At 37.0% G+C, this 17591-nt stretch overlaps 1 protein-coding gene across 1 annotated transcript; it reads right to left on the reverse strand.

Annotated features, from left to right (window-relative positions):
• Positions 1-3576: 3576 nt before the first annotated feature.
• On the reverse strand, positions 3577-15773 carry Tmem220 (transmembrane protein 220). Its single transcript, XM_048798081.1, has 5 exons — positions 15532-15773; positions 12295-12355; positions 10021-10144; positions 8384-8443; positions 3577-4504 (listed from the first exon to the last, which is right to left on the reverse strand). The coding sequence occupies exons 1-5, from the start codon at positions 15532-15534 to the stop codon at positions 4369-4371; spliced, it is 384 nt and encodes a 127-aa protein (XP_048654038.1). The 5' UTR covers positions 15535-15773; the 3' UTR covers positions 3577-4368.
• Between the last annotated feature and the right edge of the window lie 1818 nt (positions 15774-17591).

Genomic DNA, 17591 nt, shown 5'->3' on the forward strand with positions numbered 1-17591 from the left:
AGAAGTGTGTATTTTTGGATGATATTTCTAGTGCCGAAAGTCAGAAACAGAATAAACCAGGGAGGGGCTGATGGTGGGGACATCTGGTACTGATAAGGGACTTTATTTGACCTTACTGTATTTTTAAATTCATTTTACAAGGTGAGTATATTTATGTGTTAACTACAGAACTTAAAATTTATAATAAAAATAAATAAAGCTCAGGATAACTTTTCCTTTCACCTTGCAGTGTTAGTGAACTCTGGACAGTTTTAGCTCAGAATACCTATATTTGGACTTTATAGGCTTGTAATCCTGTTTTGTGAACAAAGCCCCTTTGGACATTATTTTACAGTTGGTATGGCATCTCCATCCCCAAGAGGGGTGTACAGAGAAGTCCTGGGGTCCTTTTATGATTCTAACCAAAGCAAGGCCAAGTGCCAGTGCTTCTGTGTCTCACCCACTAGTACTCAGTGAGGCCACACTCGGGCGGGTCAGTCGATTCACCCTTACTTAGGCCTTTCTGAACAAACGGGCAATGTTTGAATCAGTTGTGACAAGGCTTACTTGCAGAAACCCGTACTAGATGGAAAATGGAAACTGTTCCAAGTATAGAAAAGGTTTGAGGACCCAAAACAAAAGAAATACTAGTCAACTGTTACTGTGTGCTTATTGAGTACCTAGGTACTGTAGTACTGTAGAGGTGTATTTGCTTTCTACAACTTCTATTACAAATTCCCACACACTTGGTGACTTACCACATGCATTTGTTCTCTGAAGTTCTGGAGGTCAGAAGTCTAAAATAATTTTCACCAGAAGTCAAGGTATTGGCTAGCTACATCCCCTCAGGAGACTCTGGGCAGAATTTTTTTCCCAGTCTCAAGCAGCACCTTTGAATTCCTTGACTCATGGCCCCTTCCTCTACCTTCAAAGCAAATTTCTGGTTGTCACATCACCTTCTTCTGTGTAATCACATCTCTCTGCCATAAGAACATTTATGATTACACTTAAGGCCCATCTGGATCTGGATAATACAGGTAATCTCCCCCTCTCAGTATCTTCACATATTACTTTGCAATACAAGCTAACAGGTTCCAGGAATTTGGACCTAGATGTCTTTTGAGGCTTGTTATTCAGCTTGCCACACAGGTGACTATAATGTGCTCTTGTATTCACTGACCTTTATTGGGAGTGAAAGGCATCCATAAATACGAATATGTGAAACTGGTTGTCATATAAAGAAAAGACTAGGAATGTGGAGGAAAAATACTAATTTTGTTTGAAGGGATTAGAAATGTCATGAAAAAAAGGAAGAAAAATGGTTTGAAAAAGTGGGAAAGAATATAAGCAGAGGCATCAAAAGTTGAGTTTAGAAGAGGCAAGTAATGCTATGGGGACTCACCCATAGGTGCTCAGGGGTTTGGTAAGAAATAAAGGAGGACAGGCCAGGCTATATTGTGAAGACCCTTGAATGATGAGCCAAGAATGAAAATTTACCTCTTGTTGGACTCAGTGAAGGGTTATTGGGTTTCTGAGCTGAGAAAAACATGATTACATCTGTTTGTCAGTAAAAAAAAAAAAAAAAATGAGAAGCTGGTATATAAGAGGGACAATGGGAAGAAGACAGGTTTGGGAAGACAGATTTTTTAAATTTTAATTTGTTATATATGACAGCAGAATGCATTACAATTTATATTGCACATATAGAGCCCAATTTTTCATATCTCTGGTTGTACACAAAGTAGAGTCACATCCTTCTTGTCTTCTTGCATGTACTTAGGATAATGACGACCATCACATTCTTCATCTTTCCTACCCCTATGTCCTCTCCTTCCCCTTTCCCCCTTCACTCTATCTAGAGTTCATTTAATATCCCCCCCACCCCTGCCATGCCTGCAGCATATTATGGATCTGCCTCCTTAAATCAGAGAAATCACTCAGCATTTGTTTTTTTTTGGGGGGGGGGATTGGCTAGTTTCACTTAGCATTATATTCTCCAACTCCATCCATCTACCTGTAAATGCCATGATTTTATTCTCTTAATGCTGAATTAAAAATAATTCCTAAATTCAGTAGGAAGATAGAGCTTAAAAATGAGTTCACTAATACAGGCTCTTTTTTCAAAAGAGAGCACTCCACCAAAAGTTAATGTTGGGGCTTGCTTTCTTTCTTTTTCTTTTTTTTTCCAGTACTGGGGATTGAACCCAGGACCTCCTGCAGAGTAGATAAATGCTGTACTTCTGAGCTACATCCCCAGCCCTTTCTCCTTTTCATTTTGAGACAGGTTCTCACTAAATTGCCCAAGCTGGCCTTGAACTTGCATTATTCCTGCCCGGCCTCTGGAATAGTTGGGATTACTGGTGTTCATCTGGCTAAATTATTGTCTTTTATGTACTTAATTTGAGATGCAAACATTACTATGAATATTTGCAGAATTCATAGTCTAATAAGGGAAATGCAAATGCTATGAAACTATATCTTGGATATTGCTAACATTTAAGCACAGGAATCAAGCATAACTTGGAGTAGCAGGACATACAGAGAGTTTACGAAGAGTCCATTCCTTTGTGTGTGGCTTTAATAGCTTATTTGAAAGGAGGTATAAAAGTCATAAATAACATGTAAGCTAAATAGACACTGGGAAAAAACCCAATGTATTATATGCATTTTATTGACCTTTAAAATAAATTACACTTTTACAATTTAGCTGCTTTAATACCAACTTGATTAATTTTCGTTGATGAAGAATTTCTGACTGTTTAGTAGCCACTGTGTCAAAAACATCGCAACCCCTCCCCCCGCAAAAAATTGCCTACCTCATTTAACAGATATTTATAGAATACTTACTGTTGTATTTAAGACTATAAAAAGAAAAACTATCAGATTCATTTTTGTTTTCCTGACAAGTAGGTACTAATTCTTCCCACTAATTCTTTTTGAGTAAAGTATTTCCTAAATCTCATGAAACTGAGTATCTGACTAATCAGATGAAATCCAAATTTGATGCTAGCATAAGCTAAAAAGTTGCCATCCAGATATTCATAGCACTGTCCAAATGAAATGCAAGGTGAACCACATAATTCAACACACTGTATAGACACATTTAAAAAAGTAAAATTAACATTTTATTTAACCCGATTATCATAAAATATTATCTTTTTAACATTAATATAAAAATATTTTACATTCTCTCATTTTGTACAATGTCTTTAAAATCTGTGTACTTTACACTTGGATACTAAAGTTTTGTTGGGAATGCTTGATCTGCATTTAGATATCAAATACAGATCAAATTGATAGTTGAAAAAGATTCACATGCCCAAGTTGATCTAAAACCTCTTCACAGTTTTCCAATAATTGGATGTCAATTTTTAAATTAAAAGTAAGCAGAAAGAAATTAGAGATTTACTTTCTTGGTCACCCTAGCTGCATCTGAAATGCTCAGTAGCAACATGTGACTAGTGGCTGCTGTGTTGGGAGAGTGTAGCTCTAAAATCCTCTCCTTGAGGTTACTTTGAATATTCCTTTTAAAAAGTAGTATAAATTTTTCATTTAGAATAATGAGTAATTATGAATAATTAATATCCTGCTTTTTTCCTTGATTGGTCCCAAATTCCTTTTTAATCCTCATTCCTTTTCTTTTCAAGTTATGCCTGTTCATTGGCTTCTTGAGTCCTCATTTATTTCGTACCACTGTACCAGTTTACTATCCTGTGATTAGTTCAGGGCTATAGGCCTCTCTTAAACTACCTCTCCTTCAGTGTATTACCCAAACTCTGCTCCCCTCTATTTTACTCATGGATAGCCCTTTGTAATCCATAAATACTTAATATTTTCATAGTGCTCTCATATTATCTAGTTTGATGCTAGCAACTGTATAAGCAGGGCCCCATCACATATTAATTCTATTTTATAGATAAGGAAATGTCCAATATATATTTGCCCAAGTCACTTAGATACTGAATTTACTTTATTATTTTTGGAAGGATGGAATCTTGCTGTGTTGCCTAGGCTGGCCTCAAACTCCTGGCCTCAAGTAATCCTCCTGCCTCAGCTTCCTGAGTAGTGGGGACCACAAGCATGCATCATGGTGCCTGGAAGAACTCATGGTTCATAACTTTTGTTTTAGTGCCTTTTCATTATATTATGGAAAAATACCCTTTTCAAAAGGCATCTGGAGAATCCCCATTCTTACTATTTCATCCAATCTTACATTGTACTGTAAGCAATCTTAGAAAATTCTTAAAGACTTTTTAAACATCATCTTCAGTATTAGCACAAATTACCTGAAATAAACTGGGAAATTGTCCTGTTCCCCCAATGTTTATAAAATAAAGTTGAAAATTCTCATTTAAAATTTCTCATTTAAAATACAATTCTTGGATTCATTTAAAATACTGTCTTGCAGTGTGTTGGCCAGGAAGACCGCATTTCCTTGTTTATATATACATAGACCCAGGAGATAAGTGGGAAAAGAGCAATTGCAGTAGCAACAACCAACTGAATTCTTCCACCAACTGGATTCCTATAAAGACACATAAAATTTTTATTAAAAATGTCAATAAAAGTTATACATTCTTTAGGAAACAAGTGGAAGGACTGAATTGGTTAAAGTTACATTTTAATTGGTCTCTTTTCAAATTTAAAAATATAATTCACTCAATGATTTGTAGAGATTCTTTATACTTAATCCAAATCCTTATTTATATATGTTCAAAATACCTTGTTCTTCCACTCAATGGTTTCTTTTGAAGAACATTAATTAATTAGATAATGTTGAAATTGATCTTTTCCTAATGATTTTTATGTCCTGCTTAAGATCTCCAAGGTCCTGAAGATATAATCTTCTCTAGAAAGGTCTTGAACATACTGTTATCTTCTCTAGAAGCTTTATTGTTTTTGCCTCTTTATAAACCACCTGGAATTGATTTTTAGGAAAGTTGTGAGGTAAAAATTGTGTTGTTTTTTTTCCATATTGGAATTTCATTCATGGTCCAGGCATTATTTATTGAAGTCTGCCTTTCATGGCTACCCTGTAGTACTACCTTTGCCATAAGTCAATGGTCTACATACATATGGATCTGTTTCTAGATTCTACTCTGTTGCATTAGTTTGTTTATGTATCCTTTTGCCAGTAGTAGTTTATCCCTCTAGTTCTTCAGGTTTTCTTTATAATTTTGCATGCAATGTTTTTGTATATCTCTCCTAAATTTATTACTAGAAGGTTTATTACTTTGATGTTCTTATAAATAGTAACTTTTCATTATTACCACCTTCTGCTACATTGCTGATGGAAATGTAGTTTGTTTTTGTATATTTACTTAGCAACCTGGCATCATGCTAAACTCACTTATTAATTTTAATAATCTCTTAGATCCTTTTTTCTTTATATGCAGTAATGTCACCAACAAATAAAAGTTTGTTTTCAATCCTTGAGCCTTTTATTTCCTTTTCTTGCCTTAGTGTATTGGTTACAATAGCTAAAACAGTGTTGAGAAATTGCAGAAAAAACTAATTTATCTCATTCCTGATTTCACAGGAAAAGTTTACTGTTCATTAACTATCATACATTGGTGTGGATACTGTTTATCAGATTAACTTCCCTTCTAACCCTATATTGTAAGAGCTTTTATCATGATTGGATATTGAATTTTATCAAATGCTCTTTCTGTATAGTTCAAGATACTTCACTTTCTTACTCTGTTAATGTAGAAAATATTGGTAGGTTTTATAGTGTTAATTATAATTACTAGAATAAAGCCAACTTGTTGGTTGGGTTCTATATTGTAGGATTTGGTTAATTTTTTTTAAGATTTTTCCATCTGTGGTCATGGGTAAGAGTACTGGATAATTCTCTTTGTCTTATAATGTTCTTGGCAAGTTGTGGTTTCAAGATTACTAGTTTCTCTCATAAAATGAGATGGAAAGCATTTCTTCTTTTACTTTTTCTGGAAGTCTTTGTTGATTGTGGGTATGATTTCTCCAAGAATGTTAGATTTTTCCAGCTATGCCATCCAGGTTTGGAGTTTTCTTTTAGGAAGAAATATAAATTCTGTATTCAATTTATTTCATAGTTATGGGACTTGTATTTCTTCTGTAAACGTTTTGGTCAATTGTACTTTTAAGGAATTTGTTTTCTTAATCTTTATTTTCAAATTTACTGGCATAAAGTAGTTCATTATATCCTCTTATAAATTTTAAAATATCTGTTAGATATGTCATACTGTTCTTTCTTTCATCCCTGGAATTAGTTATTTATGCCTCTTCGTGATTTTTTATTTTCATTTTCGTCTTGCCAGGGCAGATCAATGTTATAAATCATTTTAGAGAATCCATAAATTTGGCCTTGTTAATTCTCTCTCTTCTTTTTTTTAGGTCAAGTTTTCATTTAATTGTTTTCTCCTTTTCTGTTTGCCTTTATGAGGGGAAACTTTTGTCATTAAAAAGTGCTTTGGCATCTTAAAGCCAATTTTTAATAAATGGTGCTGAGATAAACAGAAAACTATATGCAAAAAGAAAATGTTGGTCCCATTCTTTATCTCATTACACCAGGATAAATTCTAAAGACTTAAAGTTGCTTTACAACTTGAGAGGGAGGTATGTTTTCCTAACTATGGCTCCAAATGCAGAATTAATAAGGAAAACAATGGATAAATTTGGTTTTACTAAAACAACAACAACAAGCTTTTTATGCTACTTTTCAGAAACAAAATAAAGCGCAATAGCAAATACTATATATATATATATATATTTTTTTTTTAACTTAGAGAAAAAGTTCACTAGCTATAATATATAAAAAGCTTCTAAAAATAGAGTAGACTAATAACCTGAGGAAGACTCAGGTTAATCCTGTATCTCCCAGAGATAAACTAACATTTCATAGAAAATTCAAAGTCTTTAAAAATACACATAGGTGCTATGTATATTGTGATAGAAGTATATAATATCTTTATTTAACATTTTAACCATATGAAAATGTTCCCACCTTTGCTCTTCATAAGAGAAATACAAGTTAAAACGATACCTTTCTTAATTATCTAATTAGTAATGATTTAAAAATTTGATAGCATTCTCTTTTGGAGAAGTTTCTGAGGATCAGGCACTTTCACCCTTTGCTGGGGCGGGGAGGGGGGATACAAAATGGAACAGCTCCAATGGAGGAGAATTCAAGAGCACACTGAAATATTAACTCTGCAGTTGTACTGGAACCCAGCAGTCCCACTTCCAGGAATTCATTCCAAAGACATGACAGTAAAAATATGTTAGATACAAGAATAAAGATATTAATTTTTATTTTTTTAAAAGTAGTAATTATTGAATGCTTTCTTTGTATCACAGTGCAGCACTATTTTTCAATAGCAAAATACTGAGTATCATCTAAAGAAAAAGCTGGGTGAATAATCCAGGTATCTCTCAAAGGAATATTCTTTATGTAATACTATAGGATGAGCTCCAAGATGTAGTAAGTGAGAAAGCAAAGGGGATGCAATTGCGATGAGTAGGAATACAAATAAATGCACATAATTTGCTACACTTATAAAACCATGGGATATATAGGGCCAGGGGGATAGAGAAGCTATATTCTTTGAATATATCTTATGTTGTAGATTTAGCTTTGAAACCATGTGGGTATTTTACATAATTATAAAAATCAATAAATTTTTAGTAAAATTTTCCCCAGAAATAAATCAATCTATGTATTCACTTTGATGTCATCAATACACAGATTCACTATCCCTGAACTATCCCTGATAATTTGAATGTATCTGTTAGTGAGATATACCCTAATGACAAAAACAAACACAAAACCTGTTTTCAGTAGCCATACTTGTTATTTTGAGAATTGTTATTAAAGTGCTATTTTGTATGGGAATCTGAGGCAGGAAGATTAGAGGAAGTTAGAGGCCAGCCTCAGCAACTTAGCAAGGCCTTCAGCAATTTAATGAGACCCTGTCACAAAATAAAGAAGCCTTGGGGATGTATTCAGTGGTAAAGTGCCCTTGGATTCTATCTCCAAACCCAACAAAAATTTGCTATTTTGTATTGTAAGATAAATCAGCTACGTTGAAGTCACAGACACTAGGGATTTTGCCATGATTAAAAGGTGATGCAGATACTCTTAAAGCTTTCCTGAATCTTCAAGCTTCCTTCAGAGGTCATTTTCCTTCTTAAAGAATGCTCTTTAGTCTGGCAACTGGGTACATAGGAAACTATGGTTTTCATGATCATATGAATTATTATGAACATTTGAATCAACTATTATTTGATTATTGATCAGCTTTCCTTAGGAAAAGGAGTAATTTCTTTCAGAAGATTCCTTTTTTTCATTGATTGGTGAAGTTTCACTTACTACCTGATTTTATCAACCCTAGGGGTATCTGACTTTAATGCCTTGAAAACTTACTTTGATGAACTGTGGCAGAGGCTCATCCATGCTGTGATAATCACCAGACCAGACAGCTCCCTGTAAAAATAGCATATATTTCAAATTTTTGAAGTGGCTGCAAGTGAGAAACGTGCACATTGTCTCCATGACCAATTGATAGTGCATTCTGATTAGGTAACTTTCCCTCAAAATCTGTAGCATCTATAGGATATTTTCAAATATGCTCATGATTTATAAATTACTTTATTTCAGAATTTAAAGTCTATATAAAGATGTTTCAAATAAAGGGGCAGATATGAGATCCATGATTGTTTCCTAAATTTATAAAGTGCGCCCTCCAGAATTAAGTATCTAAAAACCCACTCAGAGTTGAGCATAATGGCTCATGTCTGTGGATCCCAGCAACTCAGGAGGCTGAAGTAAGAGAATCACAAGTTCAAGGACAGCTTCGGCAACTTAGCAAGGCCCTAAGCAACTTAATGAGACCCTGTCTCATAATAAAAAAATAAAGAGACTAAGGATATAGCTCAGCAGTAAAGTACCCCTGGGTTCAGTCCCCAGTATCAAACAACAAGAAAACACTCAGATTCTTATTCTAGGTTACTGGAAGGACAGTAAAATACAAAAAGTAATCTCATATTTGATTAACCATTATTTTTACATGTTTTAGAGCTTTCAGTGTTAGGCAGGATGAGCTCAAACCAATGCATAATTTATAATACATACTGCAGGAGATTGGGACACTTCTTATGGCAGAGGAATGGGTTTTAGAATGAATCAGACTAACAATTTGGGGGTGGATATATGCTTCTAGATATGTAATATTATAAGCACATACTTTTTACAAAGAGTACAAAATAAAATCATTTAGCCATAGTACATTGGAAGCCCCACCTTGAGTTCAGCATAACTCCTGGGCTTCAAGTTGGAAGCAATTTAACCCATTTGGTTGACAGACCAAGCTGGATTTGCTCTCCAGTTTTCCAGTAAGAGATCCTAAATAAAGTTACCATGGCAAAGCCACACCATATCAGGGATGCCTTACAGGTCTCTGAAGGTCAATGTTGGCAGATGCCAACAGGGTGTAGAAACTAAAATAAAGGGGCTCTTAATATGACTGAGAATCAAGGGTGGAAGGATGTGAAGGAACTGTTGCTAAAATAGGAACAAATGGTTATGACAAAAGGAAGAAATGACACAAGACATAGCAGGGCAGGGCTAGCAGAGACTGATTTAAAATATTGTCCTCTGAGATGGCTGCTCACAATTGTAGACATGATTTTGACTTCATCAGATCTGAGTCAGAATACTAGCAGTTATCACCTTATCAGACTAGACTGAGTGTTATTGTATTGTAACCTTGCTCTTTACAAGGAGGTCAAGGTCAACTGCCTGACAGTTATATAATGGATTAAGTAATGACTATGGGTAATGGTGATCATGGAGTCTCATAGGCAGTGCTGGGTTTAAATCCTGGCTACACCACTTCCTCAGTTTCATTAGCTTCTGGAGGATATAATACCTTCCCTGCTCCTTATGGTATAGTGGTGGGGGGAATGAAATCATCACTGTGCATAGATAAGGTGGCATTGTAAAAGAATAAAAGATTTCTCAGTTCTGCTCCACCCCTCCAAAGAGCTAAAGTCCCTGCTCACCTGCCTTCCTCTTCGTGTAAGATGTTATGTTGGGTGTGAAGTAAGAAGTGGTACGCCAAGCCGGCGGCCCACACCAGGCAAAACGACATGTGGACTGCAGAGACACTCTTCCAAATAAAGTGACCTAAAAATACATATCTTGATGACTTGTTTGTGCTTGTATTGTCATAATCTGCTTTTAAGAAAGGCATTCAGAAACAACAACAACAACAACAACACTTCCTTTTTGAGGGACAACATAGGTTAGAGCATTAATTGTAAACATCAATGGACTGTTCTTGGTTGGTTGCCTAGCATCTCTCCTTCCTATGATGCCTACCCTTATTTTCTTTGGGGATCCATCCTTCTCACACCCCTAGTCCATGTGTGCCAGCAAACTGGACCTTAGCTAGGACCTTAGGCACAGTGATTCGGCTCAGGATAAACAGATGACGCATCAGGGTCAATAACAAAATTCTGAGATGTTCGTAGGGTGCAGAAACAGAACATCCATTCTGTTGGACTTAGTGTCCTGATGCAGTGAACAGGGAGCTGCAGAGGTAAGGTCAGATCTGCAGGTGGTGGAAAGAGAGATGGAGAGAAGTTCTGGGTCCACCACCATCTGCAGCCTTTCCAGCAAACTGTACCAGTATGTTTCTTCTTAGGTCACAGCACTTGGGAGTTGTGTTCCTTCTGGTTTAGAACTAAAGCAGCCCTAATCAATTCCCCTTAAAGATGCAGACACAGATCTAAGGGCCTATAGGAAGAGCCCGGAGCTTCCAGGGATTTAGAATTTTTCAACATGGCAATCATTAGTCTTTCTTCTAAAAGTATCTGAGAACTTCCAGCCCTACTAGTTAGAAGCTGTTGTAGAGAAAGTAAAGAATAAAAAACAAACAAACAAACAAAAAACCCTCGCACACACATTTTTTTTTTCATTATAAGATACTGTTGCATCGCGTTAGGTAGTCTATAGGCAATACAAACCAGTTATTAAAATAAACCAGTTATTTTAAGTTCATTTTTTACATATATATGCCCCCGGGATACACCCATATCTATCTATCTATCTATCTATCTATATATATCTATATCTATATCTATATCTATCTATCTATCTATCTATCTATATATATATATATAGAGAGAGAGAGAGAGAGAGAGGGAGAATCTTAAGAAGCTGGTTCCAGAATAAATATATGACAAAGCTCTGCTTTACAGTCATTCTTTCATTCAGCAACCATTGAGTACCTTCTGTATGCCTGGCCATATAATTAAGGACTGAATACTTGTGTCTCCCTCAAATTCACATGTTGGAACCCTAACCCTTGAGGTGGTAGTATTAGGAGATGGGCGTTGGGAAGTAATCAGTTCATAAAGGTACAGCTCTCATGACTGGGATTTGTGCCCTTATAAAAACAGATCTTAGAAGTTTTCTTTGTCCCTTCTACCATGAAGGGAGGACTCTCATCAGACACCAAATTTGCTGGTGCTTTAATCTTGGACTTTCCAGCCTCCGGAACTGGGAAAATAAATTTCTATTGCTTATAAACTGCCTAGTCTTTGATACTTTTGGTATAGCAACCTGAAAGGATTAAGACTTGTATACATTTAGGTTTATGCAAAAGCATATGATATAAACCTACTTGTAAGAAGTGTAGTAGGAAGAAATATAAAAATGTACAATACATTGCTACAGGTACTACGATGATATTTAAGGAGATTAGAAATGATATATATAGAGATTTATGATACACATTATAAACAATTTATTCATAAGCGGCACCTCATACATATAGATGTTAAATAAATTCAAAGTAAGAAAATAATTCATGGGAGTGATATTACCCTACAAAGAACTTGTAAGGAAAATGAGTTCACAAAGGGTTATAAATAATAAACATATAGTAGGCATTGATTGCCACTGAGTATGAGAACACAGGATAAGCATTTATGTCTGTGCTGGTTTTATATTAGTTTGGTGGCTTAAGAAATCAATGCAGTGATTGCAATTCTTCTCTCTTATGGGCTAAATGACATAACCACTATTCTATGTCAGCATGAGAAGTCTTGGGTTCAAACTGATAAAGAATAGCTTACTATTTCAAGTCCTTGTGAAGTTTTCCTAAGACTGGTAAGGATGATCTAGATTAGCATTAGCCCCTTCTTGTTATCAGAAATGAGAAGAAATCCCTAGAGAGTCCTGTGCTTTTCCTGGGAGATTAGCAGGTAGTTTAGCACTGTTACAAGAAAATCTGATTTGCTGAATCTCTATTCAGAATCCAGCAGTCATACCTGTGACAAGAGGGTTAACTCCTACAAGCAGGGTCAGTACTGCAGGTACAGCATATACCACCTGTTAGCAAAAAAAGAGGAGATATATGGGTTAAGATGTATGCCCAGCATATGAGATGTTCAGATGTATCTAGGAATAAAAACAAAGATGAAATTAGCCGTTATTCACCTCTAGGTTTCAGAATGAATTGCTTGTATAATCTGATGACCGTGTTGGGTTGTAATTTTACCCTCAGCTATGTCAGGAAAGGCTCATTCATCTTCAAGCTCTATCACTGAGCATAAAATCTGGATCTTAAGACACGTGGACTCCCCAGTGTCTTCTAAGAAAATCTGAGGCCCAAATGTGTGGGAAACCAACCTCAACCTCGCACGTACATGACTGAGTTAACTCTCCTGCTGGGCGATGTGGCGTCAGGCACCCATGCTGCAACACTGCCCTGCTCTTCTAGGGTTCGAGTGACTGTCTTCGTGCCTGGGCATATCTTCCTATGGCCCCATGGGTGGAGCTATGCTCACCTGTTCCTTTGTAATATAACCCCTTGCCCTGTTTAGGGTAGAATCTTCCATGGAAGTGCCTTGTGTATATCCCCTTCTCTTACTGTGCCCTTGGGTGTGGCCTACCCCGGTGTCAGTCAACCTGCTGACAGTGGACATCATGAAGATACACTCAGTCCCCTGAAACCTGACCCCTTCTCCTCTATAAAAGGGGTCAGCGCATGTTCTCTCTCTCTCTTCCTGCAGACCCTTAAGGTCAGAGGAGCCGTCACAGCGACCCCAAAGAAAAAGGTATTTGTGTCTCTTGTGTGGTTATTTTGCACAGCCCAGTTAACCCAATTTTCCTGGAGTGACCCCTTGAGCCTTTTAGTTGCGAACAGAAACCTGGCACAAATGACCTTCCCCACTTGTATAAAAGAAATATTCTTTGAAAAGTAGAGCAGGGACAAGCCATGATTAGCTAGATGGCCCTGCTGGGATGGACCAATAGACCATCTCTGTGAGACCACATCAAATATTCTAAAAATGTACGGGTTGTATCCAACATTAAGATCAGGTTATTTTGGAAACAGGTAAGTTGTTTGAAAATTAGAAGACTGGCCCTAAAGAAGCCCTGTTCCCAAGCCTCATTCGTAGCAAGCAGACTCTGGCCAAACTTACTACTGTGTATTTGCATCCCATGACTCAGAGAGAAAGTAGAAAAGGTAGTCTTATAAGAAGCATGGGAACTTTCCCAGAAATGTAGTTGCTTACCCACATCAAGTGCAATGCTTATGTCAAAACTTTAGTTTATTTGGAAGTTGTGAGAGCTGTACATTTTACATGATTTGTTTTCATTTTAAAAGTGTCTGTCTTGTGCTTGGGCAGAGAGAACTTTTGGATTACAGATCCTGTGTTCATCTTTCCTAATAGTGATATTTGCAAATCAGGTAATCTCTTAAGGTGGAGGATCATGCTACTTAAGGTTAGAACAGCACTGTCCAAACTTTAATGTGCATAGGAATCACGTGGAGATCTTCTTAAAATTACAGATTCTAATTCTGGAGGTTTGGAGGAGGGCCCAGGATCCTGCTACTCTAACAAGGTCCCATGGGTGCTACTACTGTTTTACCAAGGACCACACTTAGAGAAGTAAGGGGTTAGTTTTCTCCCTTGGAAAATTACATGATAGCTACAGATACAGAAATAGAAGAAAGAGAGACAGAGGGAGAGAAAGATAAACATGAACATCATGTTTGGCAGAGATTTTTAAAATATTCATTCAATGTATTGGAGATCTGTCATAAATAGATTAAGCAGGCTAAAACCTTATTTCAGTGTATGGAAACATAGGAACAAAACAGTCCTTTAAATAACAGTTTGTCGTGGCAGTTGTGACACATGAATCCTTATTTAGATGCTTTTCTCTGTCTTGAATTAGATAAAAAATTATGGAGAGCAGAAAGACTGAAAATAACTGTTTCTAGTATACAAGTTAAAACTGCATAATAAAAGTAATCATGAACTCAGTAGAACCCACTTGAAATGGTCTTTTATATTTTTGCTGGAATTAAAAAAAATAACGAAGGGTATCATGTTATTCATTTGCAATAATTAGTTTAATTCAACACACAGTTAGTACCATTGCAGTCATTTCTAATACGGCTCTCCCTTGTCCACCTGTCCCTACAAAAACCGTTTTCCCAGTCTCTTTTACAGCTCTGAGTGTTCATGTTCCAGCAATGAAATATAAGGAGACATCTTCCAGGGGTAAGGCTAATAATATACAAAAAGCATTTAGTAACAGTATGTATGGATGCTGCCCAATCAGAATGGAGCCCTGACAATATGTAATACTGATATGTACAAGTTGCCTAAGGGACTTATTGGAAAACATTTTTTTTTTCTCTCATAAAAGTGAAGAAAGCACAGGAGAAAAGCTTATTTTGCTCTGCTTTGCTTCTTCCTACTTGGGATACACTTTTCTGGAGATGAGATGTTTGCAGAGTTGCAGCAGCCATTCTCTAAACATGAGGATGGAAGAAAATTCAGACTGTTGATGACACTGTTGATCAGCTACCTCCGGACTTCTTAAGCGAGATATTCTAATCAGATTTTCCATTCTAAGGAACGCGGAAATGAGTTGGATGCAGTACCAGCCCGCCAGGTACACTGACCTAGTAATTGTTCATCTGTGCATCTATTTATTCTCCCATCCATTTAAGGGTCAATGCAGAAAGAATTTCTATAATGGAGGCTCTATGTTAGGTTGCCTAAAGGGTCTCAAGGAGAGGAAAGAACTGTCCTTGTCCTCCTGGGATACAAAACCAACTGTAATGCAAAACTGAATGTGTTGGTGCCATAATAGGGTGCAAAGGAAGAATGATCAGAACCTTTGGGAAGGTGGCAGATTTTGTCAGATGAAATATCATCTGGGGACAGACAGTCCTGGAAGCTTGGGTAGAATATGACATACAGAAATTCTAGGGTCAAGGTACAGTAACCATCCTTGCTGGGCCATGATTGGAAGGTGGGCTGAGCCATACTATAATGGACCTCAAATCCAAATTGGGGAGTTCTGACTTAGATTGGGAAGTGACACTGGGCAAAATTCAGATGTTTGAGGAAATGTAATAGATGATCTCCCTCTCCTTCCAATTCAGGAGCACTGGTTAAATAAATACTGTAGGTTTTGTGGGGTTTAATTAGTTTCCACAAAATAATTCACTCAATTAACAGAACCACAGAACTAAAGCCTACCATTTCCCATTCCAATGCTTGCTAGAGTTTCTGGATGGTAATTCACAAGGAACAGACAGGGACAACAGGAGGTATTCTAGGAATAGAAGATTAGAAGTAAACAGAAGAGTTGGGAAGTCATTCCAGGGGTCCATAGAGGAGGTAATGGAGCTGGGGATGTATCTCAGTGGTAGAACACTTGCCTAGCATGTGCAAGGCCCTAAATTCAATCCCAGGTACTGCCAAATAAATAAATAAATAAAATACCTACAGAAGAAGTAATGGAGGACTGAACTGGGAATGAGGGAGGAGATTTTGGGGGACATGAAATTTGTTTTTCATATTATGTATCCTAAACTTGAAGTGAAAGATAAAATGTACACGCACTACACAGGTAAGTAATTGGTCCTAGATTATTTTTCATTAAACCGCTTTTTATTTTGTTTGTTGAGGGGATCTCAAAGATAGTGGGTAAGGAACACAGAGATGTCAAGGATGACTCAGTGAATGATTCTGCTAATAGACATGGCTAAGTCAGGAGAAGGAATGAGTTTTGGGGGGAAAGATATGGGTAGGAACTTGGGCATATTTGAGGAGTAGCATAATATACAGGCAGATATATCTTGCAATCTTTCAGAAATTCAACATTAAGTTTGAAATCTGACATTTGTCTGCAGGGAAATAATATTTGGAACTCAGGATATGAACCAAAGTGCTAAGGAAGAGACAATTTGATTTGATTCAGGGGAATGTGAAATTGGATTATAAGCAATATGAGAAGGTGGTTCTCTACTGCACTAAAAAAGGACTAGAATTTTACATATAGTTCCCAGAGCTCTCGTTGGCTGCTCATTCTGTACACGGTCAACATTATTCCAAAATCTGAGAATCATTTCCTCCATGATGCTCTACAGCTTTGTGCTTCTATATTCAAAGACACTGGGAAAAATTCAGATGTTTCAGGAAATGTAATAGATGATCTCTCCTCCCAATTCAGGAGCACTGGTTAAATGAATGCTATAGGTTTTGTGGAGTTTAATTAGTTTCTATAAAAATAATTCACTCAGTTAACAGAACCACAGAACTAAAGCCTACCATTTCCCATTCCAATGCTTGCTAGAGTTTTCTGGATGGTAATTCACAAGGAACAGTCAGTTTAATGGATGCTGAGAGGTCTCCTCTAGACCCTAGAACGGGATCCTCAGGCCATCTATTCAAAGGGAATACAGCTGTCCCTTGATATCCATGGAAAATTGGTTTTAGGACCACCCCTACCCTCAGCCTCAGGATACTAAACATCTGTGGATTTTTGCCTATAATCTACACACACCCTCTAGATGGTTGTCATAAAGGTTAGCAATAATGCATGGAAAGTGACTAGAACACTGTAGGCACTTAGCAAATGATACCTAGTCATACTGTTATTAAGTCTAGTATAATTAAGGTGATGTGGAAAAGACCTCTGTCCTCAGAGTCCGGAATTCTCCATCCCTAACCCTGCCCCGCCCACCACCACACCACACCTTATCACTCTGACTCTTCCCCCTCTAAAAATACTTGGGAAAAAGAGCTTGACAAAGGTTTTGATTTCTAAGGTTTGAAGTAAGTGAAGCAGATAGGAGAGACAAAGAGATAAGACCGCGTGTTTTGTGCAGCCACACAATCCTGTTGAATGGAGGAAAAATTTGAAAGCGGCTCATACTCACCACCCACAGTTCTGCGTCTGGATCATTGACCTAGAATGCGAAACAAGGACACGTTAGCAGATGTACCTCCCTGTCCTATTCCTGTTTGGTCTGCTCCTTTATTCATGTGCTAGTCTAGCAGATCAGGACGGCTGAAGGGGTTTCTGGCTGAACACAGCAGGTGTTAACACACAACCACGCATCTTTTAAAAAGAAACTGCATGGGAACTCTGAAGAGGACACACCAAACCTAGAATGGGTATTTTTAAGGACCCTCCAGTCTCAAGAAATGAGGCAAACTATCCCCTTCATAAAGGGGATCCGAAAGCAGATTTCCTGAGGCTGTAAGGAGTTTAGTTCTGATTCCTCTTCCCAGCCCTTGGATCTGTTCAGACT

Source organism: Marmota marmota, unplaced genomic scaffold, assembly GCF_001458135.2.
Source record: "Marmota marmota marmota unplaced genomic scaffold, marMar, whole genome shotgun sequence".
Taxonomy (NCBI): domain Eukaryota; kingdom Metazoa; phylum Chordata; class Mammalia; order Rodentia; family Sciuridae; genus Marmota; species Marmota marmota.